The 13,940-nt window shown below is 48.5% G+C and overlaps 1 protein-coding gene across 4 annotated transcripts in view; it reads right to left on the bottom strand.

Annotated features, from left to right (window-relative positions):
- Positions 1-13,940, bottom strand: part of LOC114899040 (protein transport protein Sec16B) — a 62,912-nt gene that overhangs the window by 34,289 nt on the left and 14,683 nt on the right. For all 4 annotated transcript variants that reach the window (XM_029229391.1, XM_029229389.1, XM_029229390.1 and 1 more), the window contains exons 11-16: positions 12,244-12,341; positions 10,104-10,185; positions 5,995-6,112; positions 4,664-4,775; positions 2,943-3,048; positions 890-1,030 (exon numbers count right to left, since the gene is read on the bottom strand). In XM_029229391.1, the coding sequence (XP_029085224.1) occupies positions 890-1,030; positions 2,943-3,048; positions 4,664-4,775; positions 5,995-6,112; positions 10,104-10,185; positions 12,244-12,341 (657 nt within the window). The remainder of the gene's footprint in view (positions 1-889; positions 1,031-2,942; positions 3,049-4,663; positions 4,776-5,994; positions 6,113-10,103; positions 10,186-12,243; positions 12,342-13,940) is intronic.

Genomic DNA, 13,940 nt, shown 5'->3' with positions numbered 1-13,940 from the left:
CTTCTCAAGCTTCAAGCCCGGTAGGAACCACCTGGGACCTTTGCTAAAATGCTGGTTCTGATCCCAGAAATCTGTGGGACCTGAGATTCCGCATTTCTAACAAGCTCCCTACAAGGCGACGCCTGTGCTGCTGGTCGAGGGACTGCCTGTATCGTAAGGCTATTCCATCATTAAGTTCCCAGACTTCCCTACTCCTCCATTCTGGGTCCTGAGCTGCCTACAGCCATCATCCTGTTGGCAGAAATTTGCCATCAAGGGGGCTCAGTTCTGCAGATTTTATTGATTACAGAATCCAACACTGGGCCTCATCTAAAGCGAAGAAAAAATTGACGGTGGGCTGCCTTTTTACTCTCAGCTAATGGATTTTTCTTCAATTAATTGGAACAATTATTTGCCTGATTGTTTTCTTTCTCAGGAACTAAAAGTTGATATGTTTTTGTTTTCTCTTTTTGAATGTATCTCACATGTGATAAAATATTCCATGCATTTAAAAGCATTTTAATAAGGATCATTTCCTGTTTTAACCCCTAAAATATATTTTCTAAGCCCAGATTTTATCATTAGAACAGTTCACCGTAACAGGCAGTTTTACTGTACCAAAAAAGCAGATGCAAGAATGAATTTCCTGCATAGCACATGCCTGGTTTTCAGTCCCCCAATTTCACTGCGTCCCTCCCCACCGCCATCCCCGCCCGTAGCATCCTTCTTTGTGCAGTGTCAGGCCTCTGCTTATCACATCTGGACATGCGTATGTGGTCAAAGACAGCCATGGGCTCCAATTTTACAGCATGTGCAAAGAAGATGAAATGGGGTGTCTGAGCCGCTTTACAATAGCTTCCTCTGAACGCTGAAGATAACACACCTGCAGAGAACCCTCTGAGAAGCTCACCTTGATGAGTTCCACTAGTAGCACAGGGTGGCTGTTCTCTCCCTGGCTCAGGAGGGCTGTGCCAATGGCTTCGCAGTAATGCAAGGCCTGGGACGCAAGGCCGTAATCTGCCAGACGGGAAGCATAAAGGAGCTTATACACCTGTGAAGAGGAGCAGGGCCAGCGATGAGCCCATCCAGGCAGGGACAGAAGGAGAGAAGTGGAGATAAGACTTCTTGGAAGTCAGCTGACTGCCAACTTCCTCTAACTCTGGATCCAAATATTAAAGAGGGCCTTGTGCCATTTGGGGCATTCTATCTGTGTATGGGCACAATTCCAAATCCAGCCTGCAGTTCCGTCCTCATAGAGGAAGGGCTGGAAGGCACATCAGCTGAATCTCCCTAGGCTCTGGTCAACATGGAAATGCACTGGACTCTTATCAGGCAGCCCACATCTCTGGGAAGCCTGGTGTATGTGGGGCACAGGACCAGGCACCAGGAGGACGGATAAAAGAAGAAAAAATGACTGAGGTGCAAGGGACTTCAAGCCCAAGGGAGTGTACAGACAGAGACAGGTCAGGGCTCAGAGAAGCATGAGTGACAGAACTAAATGGAGCTTGAGGGCTGGAAATCAGACAGACCCAAGTTCAAATCCCAACTCCATGCTGGGTGTGGCACATTGAGCTAGTTACCCCACCTCCTCTCTGTGCCTTGGTTTCCTCACTATAATATGGGGATGATAATACGATCTAACCCTTGGCTGTTGTAAAGATTCAGTGAGATAATCCATGTAAAGTCCTTAGAACAAATGGTACCCAAGAGATGTGAGCCAATAGCATGTAACTCCTTGGAACCTGTTTTGTAAAAGGGGGGTAATCATGCCCGGATTACCACAGGATTAGAAATCATACAGTCAAAGCACCATAACACAGTTCCAGGCGTGTAGAACTCATTCCCTAAAAACAGCTAATCTCACTGCTATCAGCCCAAAGACAGCTGAGAGGTGGGATGACTACAGAACAGAAAGAAAGAGACTGAAGACCTGCATGGACCCAAAGGAGCTGTTCAGGCAGGGCTCTGCTGGAGAAGGTGGCTCTTTGGTAAAACTCTTAAAGAAGATACTAACTGGGTCATTGCCCTATAGGCAGTAATTCATTCATTTCCAAGCCTTTGTTTTGTGTTTGGTGGTGGTGGTGTGCATGTGTGTGTGTGTTGCTGCCACCGAGCGCACTCTCAATACAGGCACAGAAGGAGTCATTATGGATTTAAGGGGACAACAGGGCATCCAGTAGAGAGGTTGAGAAGAGAGGTTAGAACCTGCGTGGACACCACCTGCACAGCTGCAGCCCTAGGGGGATGAAAGGAGGATGGGGGCCAAGGACAGAGCAGGGAGGAATTTCCAGAGTTAAAAACAGAGTCATCCAGGGCTTCCCTGGTGGCGCAGTGGTTGAGAGTCCGCCTGCCAATGCAGGGGACATGGGTTCGTGCCCCGGTCCGGGAAGATCCCACATGCCGCGGAGCGGCTGGGCCCGTGAGCCATGGCCGCTGAGCCTGCGTGTCCGGAGCCTGTGCTCCACAATGGGAGAGGCCACAACAGTGAGAGGCCCGCGTACCGCAAAAACAAAAACAAAAACAGAGTCATCCAAAAGAGATGGGAGCGGCAGGTCAGAGGAGAGGAGGAAGGGTGAAGAGCCCCCAGTCGGGTCTTCTTGCTCCCGCTCCCAGCAGGATGACCTTGGGGCTGAGGAGAAGTGGAGCCATCTGGAGACAGAAGAACAGAAGGAGCTACCGACAGCGGGGGAGCCCCAGGGCTGCTGGCACGATTCTCATTGTCAGCAGTGAGGCAGGAGCCCCCAGCACAGAGGCTGCTGCAGCGTTTTGCTTTCCTATCTTAAAATGCAAACCTTTAGGGGACCTAGAAAGACATCCTAACCCTTCCCACATTCCAGCTAATGAGGAAAAGTCCAGTGGATGACTTAGCCCAGCCACTACGTGCCAGATAGCAAGGCAGAAAACCCGGTGGCCCACAGCCACGTGACGCAGCTAAGGTGGTGGCCTCGTGAGGGTTCAGTTACCTGGAAAGAAGGGATGAAGGATTTGGGGCGGCCCAGCATCTGACAGTACTCGAAGATTTCCGTCCTCTGGATAGCCTCAGTTGTTGCAAATTTCAAAAACTCTTGACTAAAAGCCAGGGAATAAGAATAAAACAGACTGAGGTGGGGACAGATTTAAATCCTAGTAGATGGCCAAACACCAGCTGCATCCATTCATGGTAGAGTCTCTGTCCTGGGCTGATCCTTGGGGCAGCTCCAAGAATGGAAAGAGAATCTGCACCTCCAGAGGCTCTGGGGGAAGGCAAGGGGGAGAGACTGGGGCGAGGGGGAGATCGCTGCCATCTTTACTGGAGGGTCACGTAAGGCAAGCTGCTCTCACACCCAGCTCAGCGGGGCACTGGGTCCTCCCCGTAAGCACGCTGAGAGCCAGCCTTAGTGCCCTGAGAACCCAGAGCGGGCGTCTGTGAGAGGCCACCATAGCCTGAGCAGAAGAGCAGAAAAGAGGGAGTGATGTGATGTTCGGAAGCACTGAAGAAAGAAGGCCCGGCAGAGAGAGGGTAGCACTGTGGAGCCCCAAATCAGAAGACGGTCCCTGTGCTGGAGGTGCATTCCAGTGAGGAAGCAGGCTGGGTGAACGTGATCTGAGGGGCCCTCAGAGTCCTCACGGGTCCCAAAACAGCTGCTGTGAGGTTTGAAATCATAATCACAGGGGCTATGCCTGGGGTCAGGACTGTATCTCCAGAAACATCCTCGTACAATATAAACATAGGAGGGGGACACATTAAACCGTTTCACTTACTGTCCCATTTGGCCCAGACAGGCCTCTTTGACAAGCCAACTAGATGCTATCAGAGACCGTGACCTTGACAGACAGGCTATGAGAGGATGCGTTTCTACAAAGAAAAGCCTGACAGTCTGGATTCCAAGTCCAACCTGACCCCACACTAGCTGTACTATCTTAGACAAGTTACTTAACCTCTCTGTGCCTTGGTTTCCCTCCTCTATAAAGTGAAGATTAAAAGCGTACCTTCTTCACAGGGTAAATGTGTAATGATTAAAGGAAATAGTGCAAATAAAACGGCTGGCACAATGTAAGAGCTTAGGAAATCTTAACTATTACAGGGAAAGAGAAAGAGAGATCTAGAATGTGGAGGGCAGCTAGAGAGCAAGCCGGTCTTTTTGTCCGTTTATTCATTGTCTAGGGGATTATTAAGGTCCTTCTGTGTGAAAAGCCTAATACTACGGCCAGCAGGGAATAAGTGACAGGCGGGACTCTGAGTAGCTTGTGCCCCAAGTCAGTGTAGGGTGTGGTGGCTAGACAAACGTCTTCCACTTTCGGGTTTTGCCCAAGGCGGGCTCTGAGAACTGGTCCAGAGCTGCCTGACGCAGAGGCTCAAGCCGCCGCGCTCCCGCTAAGCATTTTCTAAAGAGTCACTCTCTGATCACGGAGCCAGGGCGCCACCGAGTGGCCATAGGGGTACAATGCAACCCACAGGCACCAGTTCACAGCTTCCCCGGAGCAGGGCCTGGACCTGAGGCCCCCTGGCGGTGTGATGCGGCACCCACCCGGCATCTCCTCCGCCAGAGCCTACCTGTGCGGAAAACCATCCCAGAGAAGGGGACCAGCAGTGGCCGAAATTCACACAGGACTATGGAAAATGGAGCCATGTAGCCCAGCAAGGGCTAAACCAATCACCTGGAAGATGTCCTTCCCACTCCCTTTCCCCCAGAAGATCGCATACCTGTGGCTACTGCCCAGCAAGGCCAGGTGGTCTGTCTTCACGGTATAGGAGCCGAAGGGCACGTGAGCCATGAGGTAGCAGAAGTGAGCTGCTTCCACCAGCCCCTTCCCAGCTGCAGGAGGAGAACAAGCCCCGGTCACTGAACACGCCCACGTGAGGACCCACCATCTGGGGGGGGGGATGGGAGAGGGCTGGAGAGGAACTTGGGGGTCGGAGCGGAGAGCCTCATGGGGATAAAGGAACGAGCTTTTCACACTACGAGTCACAGACCCCAAACCCCACTCCCTCTCCTACCGCATTTTTTGCCTCCGACATTATTTCACTTCTCTTGAGCCAGAATAAGGCACTATTTCACGTTCCCCCTAATGGATTTTCAATGAGGACGTTTCTAAGCATTTTAGTCCTTCTGGAGAGGGAGAAATGGGTAGAAATGCCTACACCTGAGCAGAGAAGCTGGCCGTTGGGAGTAGCAGTTTTTAAACTAGGCTTCTTGGGGCACTAATGCCTCTCCTGCTAAAGTCAAACAATAGAAGACCTTTCCCAGTGATCATAAAAATTACATTCATTACCAAATTGTTCCCAGTTTTAAAATGTTCTCCCATACATTTTCCATTACCTCAACACTGAATTAATTCAAATAGGTAAAGTAACTAGCACGGGGCCCGGCACCCAAGAAGGTTCGGCAAAAGTTCTCTTTCTACCCAGGTTCTGAACAACCTGCCATTTGACTGGGCACAATCTTACGCGTAGCTATTTTAAGTTTAGCAGAGCAGTATTTCACGAAGTGCCACAAAGCGATGATTTCTAGACGTCCTGGCCCTTGACCAAATCTGAGAACCACTGATCTGGAACATTTAACAGCCCCTAAGTGTTTATGAGGCCACATTCACAGAGAGGTGATAGAAATAAAGATTATACAATTACCCAGGGTAGTTCAGGCAAAAATAGAATTTCCTATCTGGCTGAGCTGGGTCACCGCGGGACTAACAACAACAGTAGGCGAGATGCCCCCGTGTGTTAACTCCATCTGCACGGGAATCTGACCCAGGCATAGGAATCACCTACTCAGGGGAGCCTCCTACAGTGGCAGACCCCAGAGTCTCAGGGGCCTGGCCTGCACTGGCTCATAGCGGAAAACTGGGAAACAGAAAGGCAAGAAGGACACCTCTCTCCCTGGAGTTTCTGTCCCCAAAACACTGAGGCTCCTGGGTCAAAGCAAAGCCTGAGGCATAGACTCGGGCCCAACACAGAACCTAAGAATCTAAGCACAGAGTGGTTAAAGCTGGCCTGGAAATAGAGGAGAGGAGGGGATGGGACTGGTGTCTGCTTACCCAGGGTGTCCCCCATGGTGACAATCGTGTGCTGATACAGCTCCGGGTCCCCACCTTGATTCGACAGAATCACAGCCAAGTGCGGCCTCCAGTCTCCCCACTGCTCGTCCCCACAACACTGAAAAGCAGCAGAAAAATTGAAAATTGAGTAATGTAGCCCCGACCAGAATATAGGTAAGTAAGGAAGGTTGTTGTCTATTTCCTGGTTTTCTGGGAACTCCCATTATGCTGCCGGCAATGTGGCCACTCATTGATTTTGCGTCTTTTTTTAAAAAAGCAAAACTCTTAGAAGGATGAATAGGCAGGCAGACAGACACATATACATACATACATGCATACATACATACACACACACACAGGGATGTTGGGAGATGGATAAATGGAATGACACTCTTGGTCAATAATTTTCAGATTTCCTCCTGGTGCCCCTAACCCCAATAGCTAGGGACAAAATCAAAAAAAAACAACTGATGTTTCAGTGGGAGGCAGAGGATCAAATACCCTTGGTTCATGGGAAGAGTTAGAAGCCAGTTAGAAGACAGGGGAACACTGGGCTCCTTGATACCTATTACCAAATGGCTAATGTTTTCTGGTTTTACAAAGCCAAAGCCCTCTCTCACACATCACCTTCTTTAATCTTCACAACAACCCTGGGAACTCTAATTCCTATCGCCTCTTGAGGAGTGAGAAAACCAGGCCAAGTGGCCCAGCCAGCACTGTGTCCCCTTCCTCTGGTGACCATGCAGAGGCAGCAGAGCTCCACGAGGGGACGGTAGAGTATAATCAGAGAAGTGGGAGCAGGCAGAAGCCCCTCACGAATGATGGGCCGCCCTTCTCCTGAATGAAGGGGAATTTCAGGACAGGGAATATCAATAAGGAAACAACACAATGTCACAGAAACGACACGGGCCCTGGATTCACCTGGGGTCCTGCCTCTTGGGCAAGTTTCTTTATGTCTTTGAACCTTTGTTTCTTTATCTTTTAAATGGAGATCATGATGTCTACCTGTCAGGATTTTTTTTTTTTTTTTTACATCTTTAATGGAGTGTAATTGCTTTACAGTGTTGTGTTACTTTCTGCTGTATAACAAAGTGAGTCAGCTATATGTATACATATATCCCCATATCCCCTCCCTCTTGCGTCTCCCTCCCACCCTCCCTATCCCACCCCTCTAGGTGGTCACAAAGCACCGAGCTGCTCTCCCTGTGCTATGCAGCTGCTTCCCACTAGCCATCCATTTTACATTTGGTAGTGTATATATGTCAATGCTACTCTCTCACTTCATCCCAGGATAACTGTTGATAATAATATAGTTAGATGAAGCCCATAGCATAGTGCCTTACACTTGGTTTGCACATTATAAATTACATGTATATAAATACACACACACACACACACACACACACACACACACACACACACACAAGCACAGCAAAGGAAAGAGGTGATTTGCAGACCAGTCTCTCCTCCAATTTGTTATACTGAAAAGATAGAGCAGGAGATTGACAGTAATAGCTAAGATCTGGAGGTCAAAACAATTCACAGTTATTTGGTATTGTATTTGTAATTATCCCATAGAACAAAAGATGCTTTATCCAACTCCATTTTATAGTGACTCTGTTTATCTGGGCAATGCAGTGTGAATGAGGACGATGATGACAATAAATCACAATAATAACAGCAGTTCTCACTTACTGCACCCTGACCCTGGGCCACAGCCTATGCTAATAAGCATTTCTCCTAAGAACAATCACGTGCGTTAGGTACTATTATTATCCCCATTTTAACATGTGAGCCAGGCTCTTTCTTGCTGAAACTTTTCTTTCTAGCAAAAGAAAAGCCCTTGCTAAAAGAACAAAAACTTAGAAGTTATTCTTCTGTCTCCTCCCCCAGGCGATTTGGAAAAAAAAATCACTGTAAAGCAGGTCTATGGAGGGAGAAGAGAGAGAGATAACGCTTATTAACTAACTTCAGTGGGCCAAGCATGGTGGTTGATATGTTCAGATATTCTCTCCCCTTTAATTTTTACAGTAGCTCTGTTAGGCATCAAAATGCCCACAAAGAAGAAAAGCTGAGGCTCTGAGATTAAGTAGCAGGGCCCAGTTCCCACAACAGTGAGGAGTAGAGTCTAGGTTAAGCCTGTGACAGAAGCCCACGTCTGTGTTTTCCAGCTGGCATGCTTTTTCCACTACTCCTCTTATTATAAGTACCAAAGTCTAGCCTTTTACAGGATGCTACGATGCTAGGAAACTCTCAAACACTAGGGTCAAATACTGCAAATATCACCTCTGGCTCCTCAGTTTTCTCACCCAGGAGTAGGGAACATTTAGCAAACTCTACCAGTGCAATGAGACCCAATGGACTGTATGCTGATTACATATTTTCCTGCATTTAGTGCTTTGTGACATGGTGCAATTTCATTGCAGAGCACAGGCCCTCAGCAGAATTGTGAGGTGCACCCCATGTTCCAGTATAGCCAGCTGGTTTGACGAGGGGGCATGAAAGTCATCATTTCTCTTTTCTTTTCTTGAAATTGTCCACAGCAATAAGAGAGACAAAAAAGCAAAAGCGTGAAGTACATTTTCATTGAAACTAGGTGTCAGCAAAAATCCAAGCCTCTAAACACAAGAAAAGGCTTCCAAAAGTAATGGAGATTGAACAGAGGTGGGTTTAGGAGGCAGAGAGAGAGAATACCAGAGGGAGGGGATCCCATAGCCATCTCCACTGGCTGGGGAGAAGCAAAGATGCTCACAGAAAACACCGGGTCATGCGGAAATGCCAGCTGCCCTGGAATATGGCCCTGGCACCTCCCCAGCTCAAACCTCCCATAAATAACCCATCCAGGGAAGACCTGAAGCCTATGAAGGAACACGTACAGAATCGCTACAAATATACCATCAAGATAAAAGGAGGGGGGAAGGCAGAGAGAACATTCACCAGAAAAATGTTTCCACAAAACAAAGAATTGTCACCAAACATTTCATCATGAATTTAAGTAAAATAATGAAACAATTTGTTCTAGGAAGCAAGGGTCTAAAGCTAAGTTACAGGAGCAGAGGAAAGAGATGGTGGAGAACAGGAGGAGGTAAATGTCACCTGCAGAGCTCAGGAGAGAAGTGGGAGAAAAATCAAAGAAATAAAGACAAAAATGGAAAAAGCACAGAAGCCAAGAGACACTGATGAAAACACAGTAAGGGACACACAGGATGGACACACAGCAACAAAGAAGAAAGAAAGAATTGAAACAAAAAAAAAAATTTTTTAATTAAAGAGAAAATTATATATATAATTCACATGTATATATGTATACAGTTCATATATATATATGTATATATATATATGAACTATATATATTTTGTGTATAGAGGGTGTTCCTGAAAAGAAAACCAAAATAAGAGAACAAAATAAATACTGAAGGATATAATTCAAGAAATTTCTCTGGAACTGTAAGATATGGATGCACATATTAAAAAAACGTGCTGTATCCCCGAATAACTGACACAGACAGTCAACAACAAGATATATCTCAGTAAAGTTATTGGACTTCGAGGATAGGGAAGGAATACCTTGGGACAAAAAGATCAACGCTTTTATAATGGGAAAACTATCAAGCTGGCTTCAGGGTTCTCCTGAGCCACATCCCACACTGATGACGTAGAATCTAACATGTCCAGCTTTGAAGGGTCACGTGCAGTGGTGGGGAAGAAAGAAAGCCTGGTTGTGGGAAGCGTGGAGAGCAGCCTCGGGTTCTCTTGCTATTTGCCACACAGCGGGTAGCCGTGGATTGTGGAAAGGGCAGTCTTTGGAATCAGACAGACCTGGGCCCATCCTGACTCTACTACTCCTAGCTCTGTGATCTTGGTCATTTTACACCTTTGCGACTCAGTCCTCACGTCTGCAAAACAGGGATAATCATTCCTACCTCCGTGCGTTAAACAAAATAACATGCATCACAGCGCTTAGCACAGGGCCAGGCACATGGGAGGTGATTAACCAACAGTAATTACTTATTTTTCATCTCTAAAGCCATCACCTCATTCCCGAGCAGTCCCTACCCCCTAAACCCTTAGGGTGCTGGGGTGTTGAGGGGGTCCTGTCACAGAGGGTACCGTAGCTGCCTGTGGGATCCTTCCCGACATGAGCTGGAAGAGGGTCTGCAGTGGGTCGTTGAGCGCCAGCGTGCTGGTGAAGCTGCAGAGAGAGGAGACCGCCCGTCAGTGGGAATCCAGCCAAGAGAGCCTCTAACCCATTGCCTGTGAGGCACAAGGCCTCATCTACTTGTATTTGATTGCAGCAGCTTCTTTTGGAACTTGAGTCTCTCTTTTCAGTTGTACCTCTGCTCCATCCCACTTTCGGATCTCCATCCCACCACACACGCCAAATAGACCTCATTACTGGGGAAGATCTTCGGCATTTTAGCACTGACTCCCTAACTCTTGAGTAACTATTTTGTAGGCCTCCGTCCATCACGGAGTTGAGCCACAAATACTTCAAAGACCCCTGAGAGCCCAACGGTGGGCACCTCCTCCCCAGGCACCCTCCACACCCACTGCCCCACAGCAGCCCTCCTCCGCAAGTCCACAGCTCTCAGTGCTGTTTTCCGGGCTCATCGCTAGCCTGGGTCTCTACTGCTTTTGCTCACAAGCACTACATAGTCATTTTCAGTAACCAAAGAGGTGTAGAGCAGGGACCAGAAATGATCATACTGATGACAAACCATGGGATCTGCTTAACAAGGATATAATAAGCTCTATGGCTGATTTGAGATTTAAGCATACTCAGTAAGAGAGATTTTGCATGATTCACTGGGCCCCATCAGATAGCAATGGCCCAAGGCAAAAATCTGTAGCCGAGATATATGCTACAGTGTTGCGGTACGCGGGCCTCTCACCGCTGTGGCCTCTCCCGCTGCGGAGCACAGGCTCCGGACGCACAGGCTCAGCGGCCATGGCTCACGGGCCCAGCCGCTCCGCGGCATGTGGGATCTTCCCGGACCGGGGCACGAACGCGTGTCCCCCACATCGGCAGGCGGACTCCCAACCACTGCGCCACCAGGGAAGTCCAACACCATCTTTTTTTTAACAGCACCTTTCCCCCGGAGCTCAGAGTGCTTCCCCTAATAGAAGTTCAGTGCTTCTCACCATTGCGGTCTCTGAACATAACGAAGTACGTGGTGGTGTCACTAGTCCCCGGGAAAACCGAGGGTCAGAGTAATAAAGAGATTTCATGGAAGCCATGGTGAAGAATGGGCTCCCAGGTAGTGACAGACGTTAGCCCCACAGACTGAACTTAAAGTGTGGGTGTCCATCTTCTCATCCAACTCTCTGCCCAACGGGATGTACGGGGGCTTGAAATATAAGATAAGCAGAGACGGTAGCTTCACGGCTTTAACCAACGTGAGAAGACAAATTTTGAGGTACCATCCTTTTCTCTGTCTAACCCAAGGCTGCTCCTTATAGGAGGGCTCCCACCCCAGCCCACCCCTGCCACACATCTGTCCCCAACAATCCATGGATGCTAACTGCAGCCTGAAGGGCTGACCCCTTACAGCACCCCATATACCTCCACCTCCATTTGGTTCTGAGTCTCTTCAGCTGTTTCATTGCCCTTGTTCTAAATTCCTGGCTAGGTACTCATACCTCCATTCCTATTCCGTCCTGATTTGGGTATTATTTCCGGTACCCCAGGCACCCGGGTCCTGGTGGCCCAGTGTAACCTGAAGGGATGCCTTCAGTCTTGACATCTCCCAGTAGATGAAGACTGCTGGATCTAATCCCCAGTCCTATAAACCCCTTTCTACCACAGCTTGCAGTCCTGCTACCCTGTATCCCTCCCTACTTCCCAGCACCCACACCCGTGCTGCAGGACGAAGCAGTAAGTTACTCTCAGTCTTCAGGCTCTGTCAGTTTCCCTTAAGTGATCTACCCCCTCACTGATGGAAGTCTCCAGAGCAGACCCTCCCAAAGAGAGAAGGCTACTGCAATGTAGAAACCGACTTAATTTTTGGAAACTTTGACCCTGGGAAACATTAGTAAAATGTTTTATTCAATTTACCAGCTAGAAAGAATGTGTCTGTGTCTAGTTTATTAGGATCTGGAGAAGAGAAATGCTATGTCCAACTCAGAACTGGAAAGATGCTTGGAGGGTGGGGCCTTTCAGTGCATCTTGCATTTCTCCCCACCCTCACCTCCACCTTTGGAGGGGATGCCGCTCTGCTCCATTGGTCTTCTTGGCACGTCCCCAACTCACCCACTCATGACCCAGCTGTAGGTCCTTGGGTCCATCTTGCTGGCAAGGAACAAAGCATGACCCCACAAATGGTTCTTCATGGCCCACTCCAAGGCTTCCTGAAAACACACACATCACCTTCAGTACCACCTTGCTCACCTGCCTCTAAGAGTGACAGCAAACGACTGTGCTTGGGGACTGCCCCCCCCACCCCCTCTGCAGCAGAGGCCGGGCTTCCAAGAAGACTCTCAGAGCCTCCCCTGGGGACGTGAGAAAGGAACAGTAGAGAAATGACTTTAACTGGCAGGTACTTCTCTCTAAGCTGCCCCTTTCTCCAGGCTTCACCTTATCAAACCCCTTATGTGATTGCATTAGCTCCCCCTCAGACATAGTTTCCAGTTAGCTTTATCTCTTTAGCCAAAGTCACACAATACTTTTATGAACCTAAGCACCAAAAAATGAGAGAAGCATCTCACCCCCAGCACTGGGTCTCAAAAGACGAGTTGCGAGATGGTGTTCATGGGGGCGTGGTAGAGGAACCATTTCTTTCTTTCTTTTAATTAGTTTTTATTGGAGTATGGTTGCTTTACAATGTTGTGTTAGCCTCCACTGCACAACCAAATGAATAAGCCATACACATACAGATACCCCCTCTTGAGGAACCATTTCTTTTTTTTTTTTTTTTTTTTGCGGTATGCGGGCCTCTCACTGTTGTGGCCTCTCCCGTTGTGGAGCACAGGCTCCGGATGCGCAGGCTCAGCGGCCATGGCTCACGGGCCCAGCCGCTCCGCGGCATGTAGGATCTTCCTGGACCAGGGCACGAACCCGTGTCCCCTGCATCGGCAGGTGGACTCTTAACCACTGCACCACCAGGGAAGCCCCAAGGAACCATTTCTTTATTAACAACTGTGGCAGAGACTGCTAGCTCCTCACCCAAATCCAAGTTCCCCTTCCTAGGCCAAGAGCCGGACTGCATTTCCCACCTCCCTGGCACTGAGGTGTGGCACTGAGATGGGAAGGGAAGCGATGTGTGAAGCTTCCAGGTCTGGCCCATAGAACCCCTCCCCGTGCTCAACCCTCCATGGCCTCTTCCCCATCGGGCTGGAACGAAGATGACTCCCAGAAACTTTAGAGACTCTGCGTTGAAGATGGTGGAGCCTCCTACAGCTGAGTCCCTGGGTGAGTACATGGAGGAGGCCTGCCCCATCTTCTGTTCACCTGCCCAGTACTCTCGCACGAAAAGAAAGAGGCTGCTATTATGGTTTGGTGGGGGGGGGGGGGGGGTTGTTGGTTTGTTTTTGGCTGCACCATGCGGCATGCAGGATCTTAGTTTCCTGACCAGGGATCAAACCCATGCCCCCTGCTTTGGAAGCGTGGAGTCCTAAGGACCACTGGACCGCCAGGGAAATCCCGAGGCTGCTGTTATGTTTAAGCCAGTATACATAGTAGTTAACCTACCCCCAGCTAACACTATAACTAACTGCTTACTATCAAGTGCTTGTTAACTATCAACTTCATACGTCAAATTAATGACACTGTTAACTTGGTGACATGGGTTTGAAGCTGCAAATTTTAAAACATACACACACACATATTTACCTCTTCGTTTAATTTTCAAAACTATTTAGTAATATCTTAGTTTATATGTGAGGTTGACCTGGTATTAATAATTTCCTTAGTGCCCCCCAAATAATGTGATTTTTGGACAGGAGGTCACT

The sequence above is a fragment of the Monodon monoceros genome, unplaced genomic scaffold (genome assembly GCF_005190385.1).
Source record: "Monodon monoceros isolate NGI ecotype Baffin Bay Population unplaced genomic scaffold, NGI_Narwhal_1 Super_Scaffold_18, whole genome shotgun sequence".
Lineage (NCBI taxonomy): Eukaryota > Metazoa > Chordata > Mammalia > Artiodactyla > Monodontidae > Monodon > Monodon monoceros.
The sequence above is the reverse complement of the archived record's forward strand: the minus strand, read 5'-3'. Positions and strand labels throughout refer to the sequence as shown.